The 19,563-nt window shown below is 46.6% G+C and overlaps 1 protein-coding gene across 4 annotated transcripts in view; it reads left to right on the top strand.

Annotated features, from left to right (window-relative positions):
* Positions 1 to 19,563, top strand: part of USP19 (ubiquitin specific peptidase 19) — a 31,402-nt gene that overhangs the window by 11,032 nt on the left and 807 nt on the right. For 3 of the 4 annotated variants that reach the window (XM_043981210.1, XM_043981197.1, XM_043981203.1), the window contains exons 16-27: positions 325 to 435; positions 550 to 651; positions 8,447 to 8,587; positions 8,728 to 8,846; positions 9,116 to 9,253; positions 9,349 to 9,677; positions 10,316 to 10,426; positions 10,568 to 10,784; positions 15,395 to 15,547; positions 15,908 to 16,071; positions 16,941 to 17,119; positions 18,901 to 19,504. In XM_043981210.1, the coding sequence (XP_043837145.1) occupies positions 325 to 435; positions 550 to 651; positions 8,447 to 8,587; positions 8,728 to 8,846; positions 9,116 to 9,253; positions 9,349 to 9,677; positions 10,316 to 10,426; positions 10,568 to 10,784; positions 15,395 to 15,547; positions 15,908 to 16,071; positions 16,941 to 17,119; positions 18,901 to 19,128 (1,992 nt within the window). In that variant the 3' untranslated portion in view covers positions 19,129 to 19,504. Of the gene's footprint in view, positions 1 to 324; positions 436 to 549; positions 652 to 8,446; positions 8,588 to 8,727; positions 8,847 to 9,115; positions 9,254 to 9,348; positions 9,678 to 10,315; positions 10,427 to 10,567; positions 10,785 to 15,394; positions 15,548 to 15,907; positions 16,072 to 16,940; positions 17,120 to 18,900; positions 19,505 to 19,563 lie in introns of those variants that run through there. The other variant, XM_043981215.1, reaches the window with a different exon arrangement.

The following is a 19,563-nucleotide window of genomic DNA, read 5'->3' as shown; positions in this document are numbered from 1 at the left end:
TGCTACCTAGTAAGCACTATATAAATGTTAGCTAGTATTATTAGCATCATCTCTGGGCTTCATTTTTATCCTCTGTAAACTAGGGGATTTTGATTGGTCACCTCCCGATTTCCTTCTCTATCCCAAATCCATTGATTCTGAGATCTTGGGTTCCTAAGTCAAGGAATGCTGTTTAGGAAGAACAGATTGGGCACGTTGCCATTCTCAAGCACACTCATCCTCTCTGCCCTGGTGGGCACAGCACAGAAGCACACAGCGACTTATGTGACTTGGTGTAGAAGGTGAGGGCTTCTTTGTTCAGTGGTATTTGCTGGGTGATTTCAGGTCTCCATCACCTTCGACCCCTTCCTGTACCTGCCTGTTCCCCTGCCTCAGAAGCAGAAAGTGCTCACTGTGTACTACTTTGCAAAGGAGCCACACAAGAAGCCTGTCAAGGTGAGCAGCCCCTGTACCTCCCTGCTGGAATCCAGGGCCTTCAGTCTTCTTCCCTCACTTCAGCCATGCCTTCTGTGTTCTTCCATCCCTGACTCTGGTATTCTTTCCTTGTAGTTCCTGGTGAGCATCAGCAAAGAGAACTCCAGTGCTATGGAGGTGCTTGACTCCCTGGCCCAAAGTGTTCATGTGAAACCTGAGAGCCTTCGGCTAGCTGAGGTTTGGCCTAAAGAAACCTCTCCCCCACCCTGCTCCCACCTTGCCCCCAGAAATCCTTGTCCCCAAGTTAACACCCCTCCCCACTTCCTTTTTCTCCCTTTAAGATGTATGTTTGGATATTTCCATTTCAGTTTGGGGCTAGGAATTTGGGATTTCCATCATGAGCATCTCTTATCTTCCTAAAATAGGGCACACACTACAACAGCTAAAACTATTATTTCCACAAAAGTTCTGAGGTACATCACTATTATTATTCCTCATTTTAGAGATGAGAAAAGAGACCTATTATGATTTCCCCATAGTCACAAAGTTAATAAATGTTTAGAATCTGGATTTGAACTCAGGTCTTAGGTAATAGTATGATTAGTGGGTATAAAGAATGATCCCAAGCAAGAAGATAGAGGAGAGTATTCTATGACTTCTGGCATGTATAAAGAAAGAATGAAGAGGGCAGCTAGGTGGTACAGTGGATAAAGCACCAGCCCTGGATTCAGGAGGACCTGAGTTCAAATGTGGCCTCAGACACTTGACACTTACTAGCTGTGTGACCCTGGGCAAGTCACTTAACCCTCATTGCCCTGGGGGGCAGGGGGAGAAGGAAAGAAAGAATGAAGAAAACCTCTAATGGGACTGAATACTAGAGTACTGTTAGGTCGTTGAGATTTGATCTTAGAGCCACTGTATGAGAATTGTTGGTTGTCATGCCTTAGAGGAATGGTGGCATGGGAAGGGAAGGGTGGGGATGGAAGCCAGTTCACAGAATCATATTTAGCATTGGAAGGGATCCTAGTTGCCATACTGTCCATCCCCTACATGAAAGGAATGCTCACAATAACTTAATTGACAGATGGTCGTCCAGACTTGGCTTGAAGCCATCAAGGAGGGTGCATGGGTGCTAACATTTCTCTATTCTGGGAAGTTGTGTTCCTCTTAATGGGCTCCAGATTGCATTCACTTTTGGGATTGGCCACATCACCTTGAAGTCCCATAAAACTCCAGATCTTTTTCAGAACCACCTTTGTCTCTTGCTTCATCCCCCATATTATACTTGTGGAGTTGATTATTTTAATACTTGAGTGTAAGGCTTTACATTTATTCTTATTGAATTTCATCTTTTTTTATGTATAAGGTATTTTATTTTTTCCGTTACATGTAAAGATAGTTCTCAACTTTTGTTTATACAAGCTTTACAATTTCCGATTTTTCTCCCTCCCTCCCCTCCCTCCCCCCTCCCCTAGACAGCAGGTAATCTGATATAAGTTATATCTATCTATATATATACACACAATAACATTAATCCTATTTCTGCATTAATCCTGTTACAAGAGAAAAAATCAGAGCAGTGATGCAAAACCTCAAAATAGAAAAAAAACAACAACAACACCCAAAACAAAAGAAATAGTATGGTTCAATCAGCATCTATACTCCACAGTTCTTTTTTTTTTTTCTTGGATTTGGAGATCCTCTTCTATCATGAGTTCCTTGGAACTCTTCTGTACCATTGCATTGGTGAGAAGAATATAGTCCATCACAGTAGGTCAACACTCAATGTTGATGATACTGTGTACAATGTTCTTCTGGTTCTGCTCATCTCACTCATCATCAGCTCCCGTAAGACCCTCCAGGTTTCTCTGAACTCCTCCTGCTCATCATTTCTTACAGCACAATAGTATTCCATTGTATTCATATACCACAACTTGTCCAGCCATTCCCCAATTGATGGGCACCCCCTCAAGTTCCAATTCCTTGCCACCACATAAAGAGCAGCTATAAATATTTTTGTACATGTGGGTCCCTTTCCCCTTCCATGATTTCTTTGGGCAAAAGACCTAAAAGTGGAATTGCTGGGTCAAAGGGTATGCACAGCTTTATCGCCCTTTGGGCATAATTCCAAATTGCTCTCCAGAATGGTTGGATCAGTTCACAGCTCCACCAACAATGCATTAGTGTTCCAATTTTCCCACAGCTTCTCCAACATTTATTATCTTCCTTTTTTGTCATTTTAGCCAATCTGATAGGTGTCAGGTGGTACCTCAGAGTTGTTTTAATTTGCATCTCTCTAATCATGAGAGATTTAGAGCATTTTTTCATATGGGAATAGATAGCTTTGGTTTCTTCATCAGAAACCTGCCTGTTCATATCCTTTGACCATTTCTCAATTGGGGAATGACTTGGATTCTTATAAATTTGATTTAATTCCCTATATATTTTAGAGATGAGGCTTTTATCAGAAGCACTGACCTCAAAAATTGTTTCCCAGCTTTCTGCCTCCCTTCCAATTTTGGATGCATTGCTTCTGTTTGTACAAATTTTTTTTAATTTAATATAATCAAAATCATCCATTTTGCATTTTATAATATACTCTATCTCTTGTTTGGTCAAAAACTGTTTTCCTTTCTAAAGATCTGATAGGTACACTATTCCTTTCTCTCCTAATTTACCTATGGTATCACCTCTTATGTCTAAATCATGTATCCATTTTGACCTTATTTTAGTATAAGGTGTAAGATGTTGGTCTATGCCTAATTTCTGCCATACTATCTTCCAGTTTTCCCAGCAGTTTTTGTCAAATACTGAGTTCCTATCCCAGAAGCTGGAGTCTTTGGGTTTATCAAACACTACATTACTAGTGTCATTTACTACTGCATTTCCTGAGCCTAGCCTATTCCATTGATCTACCACTCTATTTTTTAGCCAGTACCAGATAGTTTTGATGACTGCCGCTTTATAGTAAAGCTCCAGGTTTGGTACCGCTAACCCACCTTCCTGTGAATTTTTTTTCATTATTTCCCTGGATATTCTTGATTTTTTTGTTTTTCCAGATGAATTTTGTTAATATTTTTTCTAGCTGTATAAAATAATTTTTAGGTAGTCTGATTGGTATGGCATTGAATAAGTAAATTAATTTAGGCAGTATTGTCATTTTTACTATATTAGCTCTGCCTATCCATGAGCAATTGATATCTTTCCAATTATTTAGATCTGATTTGATTTGTGTGAAGAGTGTTGAATTTCATCTTATTAAATTCAGCCCAGTGCTCTAGTCTAGGGGTTCTTAACATTTTTTGTAGCCTGGACTCCCATCTGGTGGACCCTTTTTCTTTTTTCTTTTTTTTTTTAGTGAGGCAATTGGGGTTAAGTGACTTGCCCAGGGTCACACAGCTAGTAAGTGTGTGTTAAGTGTCTGAGGCTGGATTTGAACTCAGGTACTCCTGACTCCAGGGCCGGTGCTCTATCCACTGCACCACCTAGCTGCCCCAGGCGGACCCTTTTTCAAAAAACTTGTCGCATGCATTCCTAATGGAAGGAAATACTAAATTTCAGTTAGAGGTTAATGGAAATAAAGATGCAACTTTTTTCTTATCTAAGTTCCCTGAAATCTATCCCCAAGGGGTCTGTTGACCTAAAGTTAATAACTCCTCCTTTAGCCAGTCCAGGGCCTTTTGGATCCTGATGCTGTTATCTAGTGTATAGTTGGTATACTCCCAACTTTGTGCCATCTGCAGATTTGGTGAACATAATATCCATGCTTTTATTCAGGTTACTGATAAAACATTAACTAGCACAGGGTTAAGCCCTGATCCTTGGGTCGTGCAAGAAGACCTACTGCACATTAACATTGAAGTGTACCAACTACTTTTTTGAGTTTGACCATCCAACCAGTTTTTTTTTTAATTTCTTGTTTGTTTGTTTTTGTTTTGTTTTTGCAGGGCAATGGGGGTTAAGTGACTTGCCCAGGGTCACACAGCTAGTAATTGTTAAGTGTCTGAGGTTGGATTTGAACTCAGGTCCTCCTGAATCCAGGGCCTGTACTTTATCCACTGTGCCACCTAGCTTGCCCCCATCCAACCAGTTCTGAAGCCATCTAATTGGGGTTTTTTTTGTTTTTATTTTGTGGGGCAATGAGGGTTAAGTGACTTGCCCAGGGTCACACAGCTAGTAAGTGTCAAGTGTCTGAGGCCGAATTTGAACTCAGGTACTCCTAACTCCAGGGCCGGTGCTTTACCACTGCGCCATCTAGCTGTCCCTGAAGCCATTTAATTGTATTATTGTTTCATCGACATTTCATTCTTCTCCACAAGAATAATAGGAGATATTTTTATCAAAAGCTTTACTAAAATCTAGGTAAACTATCCATAGCATTCCTCTCATCTACTAACTCTGTGTTCTTGTTTTAAAAGGACATGAGGTTGGTCAGGCATTACCTGTCTGATGAAACCAGGCTGGCTCTTTATGATAACTGCTTGCTTCTCTCTAGATATTTGCCAGCCATCTTTTTTAATGATTCATTCTAGAATTTTCCCAGGAATAGAAGACAAGGTTCCTGGTCTGTAATTTGCCTTTTTTTTTAAATTGGAAAATTTGCCCTTTCCAGTCTTGTGACACCTTGGCCATTTTCCATGATCTCTTATAACTGAGAGGCTTAACAGTCACATCTGTCTGTGCTCTCGAGCTGGGAGTTTCGTCCACCTGAACCAGAAGTCTGGGATTTTTGGTGGGCAGTTCAGTGCCCTCTTAATATCTACCACCTTCCCAATCTTGGGTATCAGTCGGCTCTCTACTGCTTCTCTCTCTTCTCACTAGAAAGGTTGTATTCTTATGCAAACAAAACAGAATCAGAGAAAATAAAATAAGAATTCAGCATCCTTGTCTTTTCTCTGTTATCAGTATAATTGGCCCATCCCTGTGGTGTAAAGGTCTTGTCCTTCTTTTGATTTTCCATTTTCTCAAAATAGTCAGAAAACCCCTTTTTTGTGTCTTTAGCTTCCCTCAGCTCCGCCTGAGTTTCTTTCTATAGGACTATTGTGTTCTCTTTCTATTTCTTTCTTGTTCTTGGCCTTGCTTCCACCTTTGGTACATTTCTTTTTAAAATCTAGGTTGGGGGGGGCAGCTAGGTGGCACAGTGGATAGAGCACTGGCCTTGGATTCAGAAGTACCTGAATTCAAATCCAGCCTCAGACACTTGACACTTACTAGCTGTGTGACCTTGGGCAAGTCACTTAACCCTCATTGCCCTGCAAAAACAAACAAATAAAAAAAAAAATCTAGGTTGGTTGGAGAATTCCCTGTGCATTCACAGGGATCCATCTCTTCAGAAAAATCTTGGTTTTCCTTTTTATGGGAATTATTTCCCTTTGTGTCTTCAGAACTTAATTGTTGAGCATCCCCCATTCTTCCTAAGTCTTAGGATCCTACTTGAATTGCTTGAAATCCGCTTTCCTAAAATGTTAGTTTATACCCTGATTTCTTCTCTATCACAAATTCTCAAATGGAGTGGTCATTTCCTTCCATGATTCACATAATACCCACCCCAGCATATGGTCCTCCTTGTTAGCAAAAATAGATCAGGAATAGCCTGTCCTCATGTTGGTTCTGGTTCCTTCCACTTTGGAAAATGAAGTTATCTCTAATGCAGATAAAGAAATTATTAACTGCTCTCTTTTTGTTAGAGAGCTCCAGGAGATTGTCTAGATCATTAAAGTCTCCAACACTGCTAGAATTTAGAGCTGGAAGAGAAATCTAGAGATCTTCCAGTCCAGCTCCCTTGACAACTTGACAGCAACAAACATATATATATATATGTTTTTTTTTTTGGTGAGGCAGTTGCCATTAAGTGACTTGCCCAGGGTCACACAGCTAGTAAGTGTTAAGTGTCTGAGACCGGATTTGAACTCAGATCCTCCTGAATCCAGGGCCAATGCTCTTTCCACTGCGCCACCTAGCTGCCCCCTCCCTTGTTATATTTTAGAAAGAACTGAAGCACAGAGAGAAGAAGGGGCTACCTGACCAGAGCCACAAGGGTTGTTTTTAAGCTAGAATTCAAACTGAATTCTGTGGACTATAGATTTCAAACCTCTTACCTCAAGAACACACCAAGAGCAGTGGTTGCTACTTTTAAGGAATAGTGTGTCTTGGGCATCCAGAAAAAAATGCAGGAGTAGAGAAAGACTTGAGGACACCATTTTCAGGCCTCCAAAGGCCTCAGCCCAGCCAGCCAGCTTTCTAGGCACCCTTGCTAACTTCCAGGAAGGGTCGGAGTCTCTGGCAGCCTTTGGCATCTCTGCTGATTTCTTACCAAAGGCCAACTAGTTTGTCCCATGAAAGGTTCCACCAGACAATGGTAGTTTTCTTCTTCTCAGCTCATCTGCTATCTTGGGGACTTTTCATTTCTCTTCATTTAGATTATGTGTTTCAGCTTCTCTGTGCTTTGTGTCCTTTGACGTTGAGACAAAATGAGCAGACAACCAGGAGAAACATGAGTGAGAAGTGCCACAGAAACCTAGAGAAAAGAGCATTGAGGAGAAGCTGATAGGAGCATGACACAGGAGGTGTAGGAGGGAGATGCAGAACAAAGCTATATTCTGAAGAGAAAGTTCTTTCCTTGTATCAGTGATTGTGATTCTTCCCTGTCCCACCCCACCCTCTTGAGGATTAGGTAATAGTGGCTTCTTGGGGGGCAGCTAGGTGGCGCAGTGGATAAAACACCGGCCCTGGATTCAAGAGTACCTGAGTTCAAATCCGGCCTCGGACATTTGACACTTACTAGCTGTGTGACCCTGGGCAAGTCACTTAACCCCCATTGCCCCACAAAACAAAACAAAAAAATAGTGGTTTCTTGGAGGTAGGATCTGAAGTGGTCTTAAAAGCCTGTGCTGGATGGGGCAGCTAGGTGGCGCAGTGGATAGAGCACTGGCCCTGGAGTCAGGAGTACCTGAGTTCAGATCTGGCCTCAGACACTTAACACTTACTAGCTGTGTGACCCTGGGCAAGTCACTTAACCCCAACTGCCTCACTTTAAAAAAAAAAAAGCCTGTGCTGGAATCCAGGCATCCCAGTGACACATACTATGAAATTCCATCATCCCCAAAATGAGTTGGACTTGACTCTCACCAGGGAATACCTTCTGTCTGTCTCCCAGTTGAGTTTGTGAGTTTGTAGGGTTTAGAACTGAATGTGATCTTTGAGATCATTTCAGCCAGCTCCTTCATTTCTAGATAAAGAAAATGTGGCCAGGAGAGAGGAAGGGATTTGTCCAAGTTACAAGGGTTGTGAATAGAAGAGCCTGGATTCAAACCCCGGTCCCGTAATGACATTCAGGAATCATTTCCCACTCCACCCTGCTCTGGGAATTAGCCAGCCACGAGACTGGAACTTACCCAGGTCCCTGACCACTTGGATGTATATGGGGCAGTGCAGGACAGAAAGCAGCCCTGGCAGTGTGTAGTGCTTCCCTTCTCCCCTTGGCTTTTTAATGTGGGCCAAATAATTTCCGTTTCATCTGTAAAATGGAGATAACCTTGGCACTACCAACTTCAGAGGATGGCTGTGAGAAGAAAGTATCTGATCAACTTTGAAGCATTACAGAAATTTGAGCTACTTTGATCATGTTTGGGCTGCAAAAAGAATCCCATCTCTTGGCTCCAAACTAAATGAGAAATTACCAGCCAATTTTTTAACAGATCTTTGTTCCTCTCTGAGCCTCTCCATTCCCTTTTCTTCCTCCTCTCTCTCTTCACTCTCCCTCCTTCCCCCTCTCCTCTTCCTCTCCATCTCCCCTTTCCATCCTCTTCCTCCCTCTTCTTTTTCCTCATCCTCCCTCCATTCCTTTCTCTTTCCTCCTCCCCTCTTCCTCTCTCTCCTTTCTCTCTCTTTTCTCTCCTTTGCTCTTAAGCCCCTGGAATCGCTGAGTCTGAGCTCCATCCTCCCCATATTCCTAGGGACAATCAGGGATTTGCCTTGCCCCACACTGGCTACAGAATGAAACCTCTTTGCTCTTGCCCTTGCTCTGAACCAGGTGATTAAGAATCGATTTCACCGTGTATTCCTGCCATCTCACTCACTGGACACCGTCTCTCCCACTGATCTGCTCCTTTGCTTTGAAGTGCTCTCCCCAGAGCTGGCCAAGGAGCGAGTAGTCGTCCTTCAGGTGCAGCAGGTTGGTCTGCCCACCACCCAGTTAGAAGGAAAGGGGAGGGTATTACAAATGTAATTGGGGAAAAAGAAGGGAGGATAGTTTGGGACTTTGAATCCATAAGTGGGATGGCTGAGGACAGGGTCTTGTGTATCCCTCTCCAGCGCCCTCAGGTGCCCAGTGTCCCCATTGCTAAGTGTGCTGCCTGCCAGAAGAAGCAGCAGTCTGAGGACGAGAAATTGAAGCGTTGTACCCGCTGTTACCGTGTCGGCTACTGCAACCAGTGAGGCAACCCTCTATCCCCACTGGGCCCTCACCCAGCCCCCTTCCATCCACTGCTGGCCTTGGTTGCCTGAACACAATTGCCCCCTGAGCCTTCCCAGAGGTGATATTTCCCACTGAGCCTAGGGCTTCTACTTCTGCTATTCACCCAAGAGGTGCTAAAGAAGTGTCTGAGATTAGTCATTCATCCCTCCTCCCCCGAGAGCTGCCCTTTTATTTCCCTAGGTAAATAAGGCTGAGCCATCCAGAACTATCCTATTCTTTTCATAGGGTTTGTCAAAAGACTCATTGGCCAGATCACAAAGGCCTGTGCCGTCCAGAGAATATTGGCTTCCCCTTCTTCATCAGTGTCCCTGAGTCCCGTCTCACCTATGCTCGCCTTGCCCAGCTGCTGGAGGGCTATGCTCGGTGAGTACATCTATCCCAGGAGGGATTGGGTTGGGGGAAATGGAGCAAGGCCTTTTGGACTGATGGATTCTTTTCTCACCCTTTGCACTCTTCAGGTACTCAGTGAGCGTGTTTCAGCCACCCTTCCAATTAGGCCGGGTGTCCCCAGAACAGAGCCCCCAGGTGCTAAGCAGCTCTACACCTCTGGTGCCAAGCACTTTGGAGGCAGGGGATGGGGACCGGGACTTAAGACCCTCACCAGAATCCCAAGTGTCCCCTACAGTGGCTGAGCTTGGTGACACAGGTGCCTCAAGGAGTCGGGCACCCCCTGATCGGGGTTCTATGCCCAGTCTTGACACAGGCCTCTCAGAGTCAACAGTCAGCATGCCCAGCGAGGGGGGATTTTCTAAGGAGTCTGCTGGGGAGAGGTTGCTCAGGCCTGAAGGTAAGAGACTCGTGAGTAAGAAGGACTGAATTCCATGGCTATGGAGAGGAGAAATGATTTCCTAAGTTGAGAGAAGGATCTTTTTGATAACCAAGAGATAAATACCACCTTAGGGTAAGCTTAGGAAGTAGCAATTAAATTGCATCTTAAAGGGAGGGAAGGTAGCAGATGAATTTCAGTGGGTAGGAAGACATGAGGATAATATGAAAAAATGCCCTGAGCAGGGAAGGGTAGGATGAGGATAGAGGTACAGTCTTGTTTGGATGAACACAGAATAAGAGAGAATGGTATAAGTATGGATGGGCGTGTTGGAACTAAGTTCTAGAAAGACTTCAATGCCAAGATCAGCAATTTATACTTGAGGAAGCAGTGGGGAGACCTTCAAGGTTTTTGAGTGAATAGGTGGCAGGCATGATGGTAGTAATGCATTAGGAAGGTAATTCACAGATCCTCTACAGGTGAGTTTGAAGAGTGGAGATAAGAAAGCACAGCTAGTTCAGAGAAAATGGTAGTAGCCTGAACGCAGTTGTAGCAGAAGTTGAAAGGAGTGAGGCTGGACCCTAATGAATCCTGAAGTCCCAGAGGTGAAGCATTGGGCTGGAGGGTTCTGGATTCTGATACATATAATTTCTTGACAGCTGCTGTCCCAGGCTACCAGCACCCAGCTGAGGTCCTGAGCGCCCATCCACCCCCATTTTTTATCAACAAAATTGATGCCAACAATAAAGAGCAAAAGCTGGAAGACAAAGGTGCCTAATGCTTTGGAATAGGCCTGGGGATGGGGAAGAAGACAGGGAGCAAACAAGGCCTGGATGCCTGGGGCAGAGACTGTGGGTCCTGGTGAAGCTAGGGAAATTGAGGAGGTATATGCAAAACCCCTTCCTCTGCAGGTGAAGCACCCCTGGAGCTGGGTGATGACTGCAGCCTGGCCTTGGTGTGGAAGAACAATGAACGGCTGAAGGAGTTTGTGCTCGTTGGCTCCAAAGAGCTGGAGTGTGTGGAGGACCCCAGCTCGGCCAGCGAGGCAGCCAGGGCTGGCCACTTTACTCTGGAGCAGTGTCTCAATCTCTTCACCAAGCCTGAGGTGCTAGCCCCAGAAGAAGCCTGGTAAGGCTGGGAAGCTGTACATGGTTTGGGAACTCCGGGCCCAGAGTAGCTGAACTGGAAGAGATTATTAGAACATAGAACGTAAAACACAGACTGTCACAGCTGGAAAAAAACAGAACAGAAATGGCAGAAGTAGAAAGCAGCTTAGAAGAGCACAGCACATGAGCTGAGAGGGAACTTAGAACAGAAAAGAGCTGGAGGGGACAACAGAACACAGGACATTTGGGCTGAAAGGGACCGTGATGTGGAAGGAAACTTAGAAATCATCTAAACCAACCTCTTGATTTTATACGTGGGGAAACTAAGGTCTTTTGAGGAGATAGGACTTTCTTAGGCTTGCACAGCTAGTGGATAGCGGAGCCCTGGCCTCTGGAATTGTATTTGTGACGTTTTGTCTGTTCCTCTGTGCTTAGGGGAGCATCTGAATCCTCCTTCCCCAGCAAGTGTTCTGAGGGAGGGAGCTCTCTGTGGGTTGGAGGGCCCGCGGACCCACACAACTTACATCCCTCCCTTCAGGAGTGTACCCAGAGCAGCAGGTTGGCAGGGGATCCAGAGGGACACCTGACCTGCTTCAGACAGTCTGGTGGTCAGAGGAAAAGGAGAACTTTCTGATCATTTGAAGCCATAGGAAAAATAGCTTTTCCCAGGAGATAGTTGAGGGAATTGGCAAGGGGGGAGCAAAATGTGGTTTTAAAAGTAGATCATGGAGGCAGCTAAGTGATATAGTAGATGGAAAACTGGCCCTGGAGTCAGGAGGACCTGAGGTCAAATCTGGCCTCAAAGACTTACTTACCTGTGTGACCCTGGGCAAGTCACTTAACCCCAATTGTCTTTTCTTTTCAGGGCAATGAGGGTTAAGTGACTTGCCCAGGGCCACACAGCTAGTGTCAAGTATCTGAGGCTGGATTTGAACTCAGGTCCTCCTGAATCCAAGGCCAGTGCTTTATCCACTGCGCCACCTAGCTCCCCCTAACCCCAATTGTCTTAAACATCCTGGGCCATCTCCAGCCATCCTGATCTATATCTTGCCACTAGACCTAGATGGCTCTGGAGGAGAAAGTAAGGTTGGTGACCTTGCACAGCCCTCCCTCACTTAAATCCAGTTCAGTACAAGTTATGACATAGCCCTGATGTCTTGGTCCTCTTCAAGAATGAAGGACAGAGGGGCAGCTAGGTGGCACAGTGGATAGAGCACCAGCCCTGGAGTCAGGAGGACCTGAGTTCAAATCCAGCCTCAGGCACATAACACTTACTAGCTGTGTGACCCTGGGCAAGTCACTTAACCCCAATTGCCTCACTAAAAAAAAAAAAAATTAAAAAAAAAAATGAAGGACAGACAACAGTGACGACCCTGGGCAAGTCACTTAATCCCAATTGACTTAAAAAAAAAAAGTGGATCATGGCATTTAAAACTAGAAGAGACTGTAGAGTTTTACTGTACTGATAAGAAAATTTTGGCTCAGAGAAGGAAAGGTCACAAAGAGCGTACCAGAAATAGGAGCATCTTCTAGATTAATGCCCTTTCCCCTCTCCCACCTTACTTCAAGTGTGACTCCGGCAAGCCTGGGCAGTCCTTCATTTTAGGTTCATCTAGTGTATTGCTCTGTGCAATTGAACTAGCTACCATTGCCCTAGTGCTTCAGAGGACAAAGCATTTCCTTCTTGACAGCCTGAGAAGGGTGAGAGTTCAAGGGTCGTCATCTCCATTTTAAATATGAGGAGACCCACCCAGAGAGGTGCTTTGACTTGCTTGTAGCTGTAAACTTGGGAGCTGGGACTTGGGCCAGCGCCACCTGCCCTGGCTGAACTGAGGTCATATAAGGCAAGTCACAGACATGGTGTGGCTAGAGAATAGAGAGCGGCAGTGTGGTGGGGTGGAAAAGGGGTGATCTCCAGGTACAAAATGACGAGAAGACTTGTGGCACTCTCCTCCCCCAGCTGCTGGGAGGAGCTCATAAGATACCGGGCACAAACAATATAGCAGGCCACAAACATCCAGCAGGTTCTTGCTTACTCTGTCAGGTGTTAACCTAAGCTGAGAGCATCCAGAGACAAGAGTAAGCCAACTTTGCCCTCAGAGGACCCTGTTCTACTGGGCTATACACATGGGGATATGCAAGATCAATACAAAATTGATAGACAGTAACCTTGGAAGGGAAAGCACTAGCAGCAAAGACCTCCTTAGGAAGGAGCTCTGTCTTGAAGAAAGTCAAGGATTTCAAGATAGGAGGAGTAGCCATTAAAAAGGGATGGAGTTGGGAGAGGGAGCCTCCATGTTTAAGCAGCACATAGGCCACAACAGCTGGATTGGAGAATAAGTGGAGTGATAGGTAAGAAAACTGAAACTAGAGGAATGGGCCATGCTGTGAATGGCTTGACATACCAAACAGAGGAGTGGAAATAGGAAGCTACAGGAGTTTGAGGGGAAGGGTGCCATACTCAGGAGCAACTAGGTGGTGCAGTAGATAAAAGCACTGGCTCTGGATTCTGGAGGACCTGAGTTCAAATCCAGCCTCAGACACTTGACATTTACTAGCTGTGTGACCCTGGGCAAGTCACTTAACCCTCATTCCCCCTGGGGTGGGGGGGACAAAAGAATAAAAGAAAATTACTCCTGTATCTGTCTGTAGCATGGATTAGATGGGGGAAGGACCTGAGATGGAAGCTGTGGGGTGATGAGAGTTTGAACTAGGGTGATGACTGTTGATTAGAGAGGAAATTGATATGAGAGAGGATGGAAAATGGAAATGACAAGATTTGGCAATTGATCGCATATATGGCATGAAGGAGAGAAGAGTCAAAGGTGACAGGAAGGTTTCAGAACTGGTAACTGGAAGCTTCATAGCGCCTTCTTGGCAGTATTATAGAAGTTCTGGAGAGGAGTGAGGAGTTTGAAATGCTGACAGAGTGTCCAGGAGACAGCTGATGAGCTGGGACAGGGGCTTAGAGGAGAGCTCCAGTTAGTGTGACAAGGAAGAGTCACTTGGCACAGTGCGACGGGCAGGGAGGAGACACAGAAGAGCAGAGTCACAAAAGCCCAGAGCTTAGGAAGAGTTGGTTAGCAGGGCCAGATGCTTGACTTCAAGAGAAGTCAAGAAGAGTGAGGACTGAGAAAAGGCTAGTGGGTTTGTTACTTCAGAGAACGTGGTAACGTTGGAGAGAGCAAGTTCTGTTTGCGGAAAGAGATCAATAGGTAAATTGCAAAGAGTTTAAAATAGAGAAAGGAGGAAACGGAGGCACCAGATGTCAAGGAATTTAGCCAATGAGAAGAGAGATTATGGGACTATTACTGGAGGGTCTGGTAGGATCAAGTGAAGTTTTGTAAGGATAACAGAGTCTTGGGAGTGTTTGTTGGCACCAGGGAAGCACCTAGTAGATAAGAGATTAAATCTGCTGGAGAAGATAGAGTGGGTTGGAATCGTGTACAGGAAGGATCAGCGGTTGGCATTGGCAATAGGGACCACCTTATCCTCCAAGACTGGAGTAAAGGAAAGATGGTGGGGGATGATGTCAGGGGAATGTGAGATGAGAAGGGAAGAAGGAGCTTGAATTGGGGACGGAGAGGAGTGAAGGAGAAAAATTTGAAACTAGAAATCTTATAAAAACAAATGTTATGGGGCAGCTAGGTGGCATAGTGGATAGAGCACCGGCCCTGGATTCAGGAGGACCTGAGTTCAAATCCGGCCTCAGACACTTAACACTTACTAGCTGTGTGACCCTGAGCAAGTCACTTAACCCCAATTGCCTCACCAAAAAACCAAATGTTGAAAACTATCTCTACATGTAACTGGAAAATAATAAAATACTTTTATTAAAAAAAAAAAGGAGGAGGAGTTTGAAAGCAATGGCTTCCATTCTATTTTGTTCTGTATTTTGTTTGAAGGGGTAGTGAAGTATGAGGCGAGATCCTTAGCTGAGAGAGTGGAAAGAAAGGTTAGAGGCTGGAGGAGAGGTTTGGCACAGCCAGTGTGGAGAGTGGTTATAGCAGATCCATTAGGGAGAAGTCAGAAGCATTGCCTCACTTCAGTGAGGGACCAGTTGAGATTAGGTGACCTCAATTTATAGTGAACCCAGACAGCCTGGTTTTGTAACTCCAGTTACAGTAGGGAACATGTGACTAGAAATGAAGGAGGCTGATGGTGGGAGGGAGGACTCCAGGGTTGGAGCTGCATGTTTTGCCCATCTTAAAGGTGGCTCCTGTTACGTCTGCAGTACCAGATGGCCCAGAGAAACATTAGGGAAAATTCTATATTATGGCAGGGGAGGAGAGAGGTTTCCCCTGTGTTTTCTTTGCTAGGCTTGTTTTTGTTTAGTCTGGAGGAAAACTCGCATTTGAGTAATATTTTGGAGGGCAGTGTAGTATTGTGGGAAGAGCATTGCACTGACTGAGTCTTACTTCAATGACCCTGGGCAAACGTTGTCCTCTCTGTGGGTCTCTTTCTTCTGCTGTAAAAGAAGGGAATGAAAGTCTTGATGATCTCTAACATGCTATGACCCTATGATTCTAGGACACATATTGCGCGCCCCTCCCCCCCCCCCATTATGGCTGTAAATACTCAGTGTTTGCCTCAGCCCCATTGTCTGATTTCTTTCAACTTGCCTCTTTGCAGGTACTGTCCCAAGTGTAAGCAGCACAGAGAGGCCTCCAAGCAGCTGATGCTCTGGCGCCTTCCAAATGTGCTCATTATCCAGCTGAAGCGCTTCTCCTTTCGAAGCTTCATCTGGAGGGATAAAATCAATGACATGGTGGAATTTCCTCTCAGGTGAGTAACCTTGGGGTATAGTTGAGAGGAGACAGAAACCCACCCTCAGGGATCCTCATGGTCTGAGCCCCCTACTCTCACAGGATGGGGAAGCCCCTTGTCAAAGGAACAGGCAGCCCAGGGAGAAATTGTGCCTTGTATATAGTAGGCATTTACCAACTGTTTAAATGAATGATGCATGGGCAGAAATAGCAAAATGTAGTATATTTGCCATGACCAGAGAGCCTCCACTGGCGTGGGTCATGAGGAAGTAAAGGAAAAGGTCAGATCTGGCAGCTGTGCTGGGAAGAGTCTGAGAAATCACCCAACCAGACCTGGTCATTCCATGGGATCACGGCACCTTCTTTTCCACCAACTTAGGAACCTGGACTTGAGCAAGTTTTGCATAGGCCAGAAGGATGACCGGCAACTTCCAACCTATGACCTGTATGCAGTCATCAACCACTACGGGGGCATGATTGGGGGCCACTACACCGCATATGCCCGCCTGCCAAGTGATAAGAACAGCCAGCGAAGTGACGTGGGTGAGGAGGCGAGGGTTTGGACAAGATCTCCTGGTATAGTTTAGAACTTCTATCTTCTTCTAGTCATCTCCCCCAAGCCTTGATGTTTTGAGGCTTTATAGGACCTTGGCCTCAGCTTTTAGTTTTGTTTTTTTGTTGTTGTTCAGTCTTAGAAAGCTCTTCATGACCCCATTCGGGATTTTCTTGGCATAGATACTGGAGTGGTTTGCCATTTCCTTTTCTAGCTCATTTTTACAGATGAGGAAACTGAGGCAAATGAGGGTGAAGTGACTTGACCAGGGTCACACAGCTAATAAGTGTCTGAGGCTAGATTTGAACTTAGGTTTTCCTGACTCCAAGCCTGGCATTTTATCCACTGTTTTACCTAGCTCCTTCAGTTTTTAGCAAACCATTGTTTCCATTACATGACTCCTAGGGGGCAGCTAGGTGGCACAGTGGATAAAGCACCGGCTCTGGATTCAGGAAGACCTGAGTTAAAATCTGGCCTCAGATACTTGACACTTATTAGCTGTGTGACTCTGGGCAAGTCACTTGACCCTCATTGCCCCACACACACACACACAAAAAAGGCATTGTTTCCATTACATGAGCCCTTTTACAGCTCCCTTGCCCTTCTAAGTGAACCAGATTCCACGCTTCCTTCCTACTTAGGCTCATTCATAGCTTCCTACACCCTTTCCTGGTCTTTGTTGCATTAAACAAAGGCATTTCCCAGAAGTCTGACATATGCCCCTTCTTTAGAAGGAGAAAAGAAACAGCATGAATAAGAATCTGCTTTTCTCATACCCTGGGAAAGGTCGGTCTTGCTTTCTTGGTTCTGGGACATGTCTCCTCCCAGTTAATCCTCCTTGTTCTTCCCACCCCCAAAGGCTGGAGACTATTTGATGACAGCACAGTGACCACAGTAGATGAAAGCCAGGTAGTGACACGCTATGCCTATGTCCTCTTCTATCGTCGGCGAAACTCTCCTGTGGAGAGGCCCCCAAGGGCTCCTTCCACTGACCACCACCCTGATCTGGGCCCAGCTACTGAGGCGGCCACCAGCCAGGTGAGAAGGAAACCTGCATGAGGAGAGGGGTTGTGGGGGGGTACTTAAATACTTGAGGTCAGGAGGAGGAGATGGGAGGGAATATGAGGACCACATCATTCCTTGTCTTGCCTTGTTTCTGGGGTGGGTTGAGGTGATTGGGGTCTGATACAGTCACATCAGCCCCCAGGGATCCCTGTGGAGTTTTGATATCTGACTCATGGGTAGAGCACCTCTCATTTCATCTCTCCCTGACGTGTCCTCTCAGTCCCAGCCACGCCCTCCCCATTGGCATTGGGCTTCAGAGGCTTCTTCGAATCCCTAATGGGCCTGAGGGACCTAGGTCTTGTGTCCATTGTACACCCCAGTGAGCCCTAAATATGCCGCAGACTTGGGGATTTGGCAGTAGAGGAAAGCAGGGCTTCTGAGGGACACAAGCACCCGATAGCCCTGGCCCCCTGTGGGGCAGCCAGTCCACTCATGCGCCCATGCTGACACACCACACATGCAAACGCACATGCACTCCCTGCCCAAACTGACCCAGGGAGGCTCTTCTCCCGAATGGAGGACAGGCTTCTAGCACTAAATTATACCAGTCCTTTCATACTCTTAGTCTTGGACACTCACATGTATCCAGCCTCTGCTGGAGCACCTCTGCTTGATGTGTTTATCATGTGTTTTCCTGCCAGTGCGTGCGCATGCGCGCACACACACACACACACACACACACACACACACACATACACACAGTTCAAATACTAGCACACACATACGCCGCTCACACTGATTGCCCCTACTCAGAGGTGAGTACCTGCTTTCCTTACCCTGAGTATTGCTCCTCAAGGCTGAGCCTTCTGGGGTTGACATCCTTCAGTCCCATGGAGCTCAGCCTCCAGGAAGAGTTGCCTCAGTCCACAGGCCCTGAAGCCAGAGCTCTAAGGAATGGGGATGCTGTGATCGTGGGAGGCCTTGGGCTTTCTCCCTCTCCCTCCCAGTGAGAGGATCTATCTGAGCTCTCTCTGGAGTAGGAGGCACCAGCCTTCTGCCTAAACCCACCACCTCTGCCATCAACAAACACATTGCCACTTCTGACAGCATGCGGGTATAGTGGGCATAATCCATCCTTCAACTCGACCCGTCAACTCTGCTCTCCACCTCCTCCTCCACTGGGCTGGGCTCCATGGGAATGCCAGGGGACCATCCCCTCTGACCAAGCCTGGCACATAGGAGAAACTCCAGATGTGGGCAGAACAAGAACTCTCTACCTGAAGAGACCAGTGATAGGCCAAAGCCATTGGAGCTTTGGCTTATGGGGGAAAGAAAACCACGCTGTGATTGGTTAAGCCCTGCAAGTGCATGGGGCAGAACTACACCGTGATTGGCTGACCAAGTTATCTGGGTCAGGGAAGAAAAGCTGAGCTGTGTTGGGATGTCTTCTGTGAGCAAGACTCCTTTCATCCGGAGGAGAAGTAGGCAGTGACTTGCTGGATCCTTTTTGATCCTGGGGGCTGGAAAGCTGAACTCTGATTGACGGTCTAAGTGAGACACATTGTGCTGGAGAAAGTCATGCCAGGATTGCCCTGTGCTCCCTTGAAATTCACCTCAGCTGATCACTACAATTGTCTGTCACCTATCTTCTGACTGCTTGACCCTGGGACTGCAGGTGGACAGCCCCAGCACCCATTTCTGGGGTGGCCAGGGTGGGGCTCAGGGCTTTGGGGGGTGGGGGCACCAGGGGCCACATCCCATCCCATCCTGTCTTCCCGCTCCCTGGTGCTGACTCAAGTTTCCGCACACCGCAGGCTTCCCGGATCTGGCAGGAGCTGGAAGCAGAGGAAGAGCTGGGGCCAGAGGCCTCAGGACGCCTGGGCCACTGGGGGCCCCGAGGCTGGGCAGCCCCACCGAGGCGAGCCCCTGACGCACCAGATGAGGGCTGCCTCCGCTACTTCGTCCTGGGCACCATGGCTGCCCTGGTGGCACTCGTCCTCAATGTATTCTATCCACTGGTGTCCCAGAGCCGATGGAGATGAGTTGCCCGCCTATGGGCTGGCCCCTCTGGGGAGTGGATTGGACCCCAATGTGGACTCAGGGCCCTGGCTGTGTTCTGTACACTCACGTCTCAGGGCTGCCTGCCAGCCTCCCCCAGGAGAGAATAGGCTTTTGCCCAGCCAGTTCCTTATGCCTCAGACCCTGAGCTATGTCCCTGGGCCACCTGCCTGCTGGGCCCCACCTCTAGCCCCAGGCCATAAGCATAAACCTGAGGTTACTGGGATCCTGTTCTCCCTTCTTGCCTTCCATCTATGAGGCCCAGCCCCAGGTCCTTTTTTCCCTTTCCATGCCCCCTCCTCCCAAGCTACTTTCCTGTATTTAATGTGTCAATAAAGTGAAATTGTTCCCAGGCTCAGTGTCTTGTCTCCTCCCTCTGGTCCCTCTTACTGCGTCTTTTCCCCATGCGCGCCTGACAT

This window comes from Dromiciops gliroides, chromosome 1, assembly GCF_019393635.1.
Source record: "Dromiciops gliroides isolate mDroGli1 chromosome 1, mDroGli1.pri, whole genome shotgun sequence".
Taxonomy (NCBI): Eukaryota; Metazoa; Chordata; class Mammalia; order Microbiotheria; family Microbiotheriidae; genus Dromiciops; species Dromiciops gliroides.
This window is presented reverse-complemented; position numbering and strand designations above follow the sequence as displayed.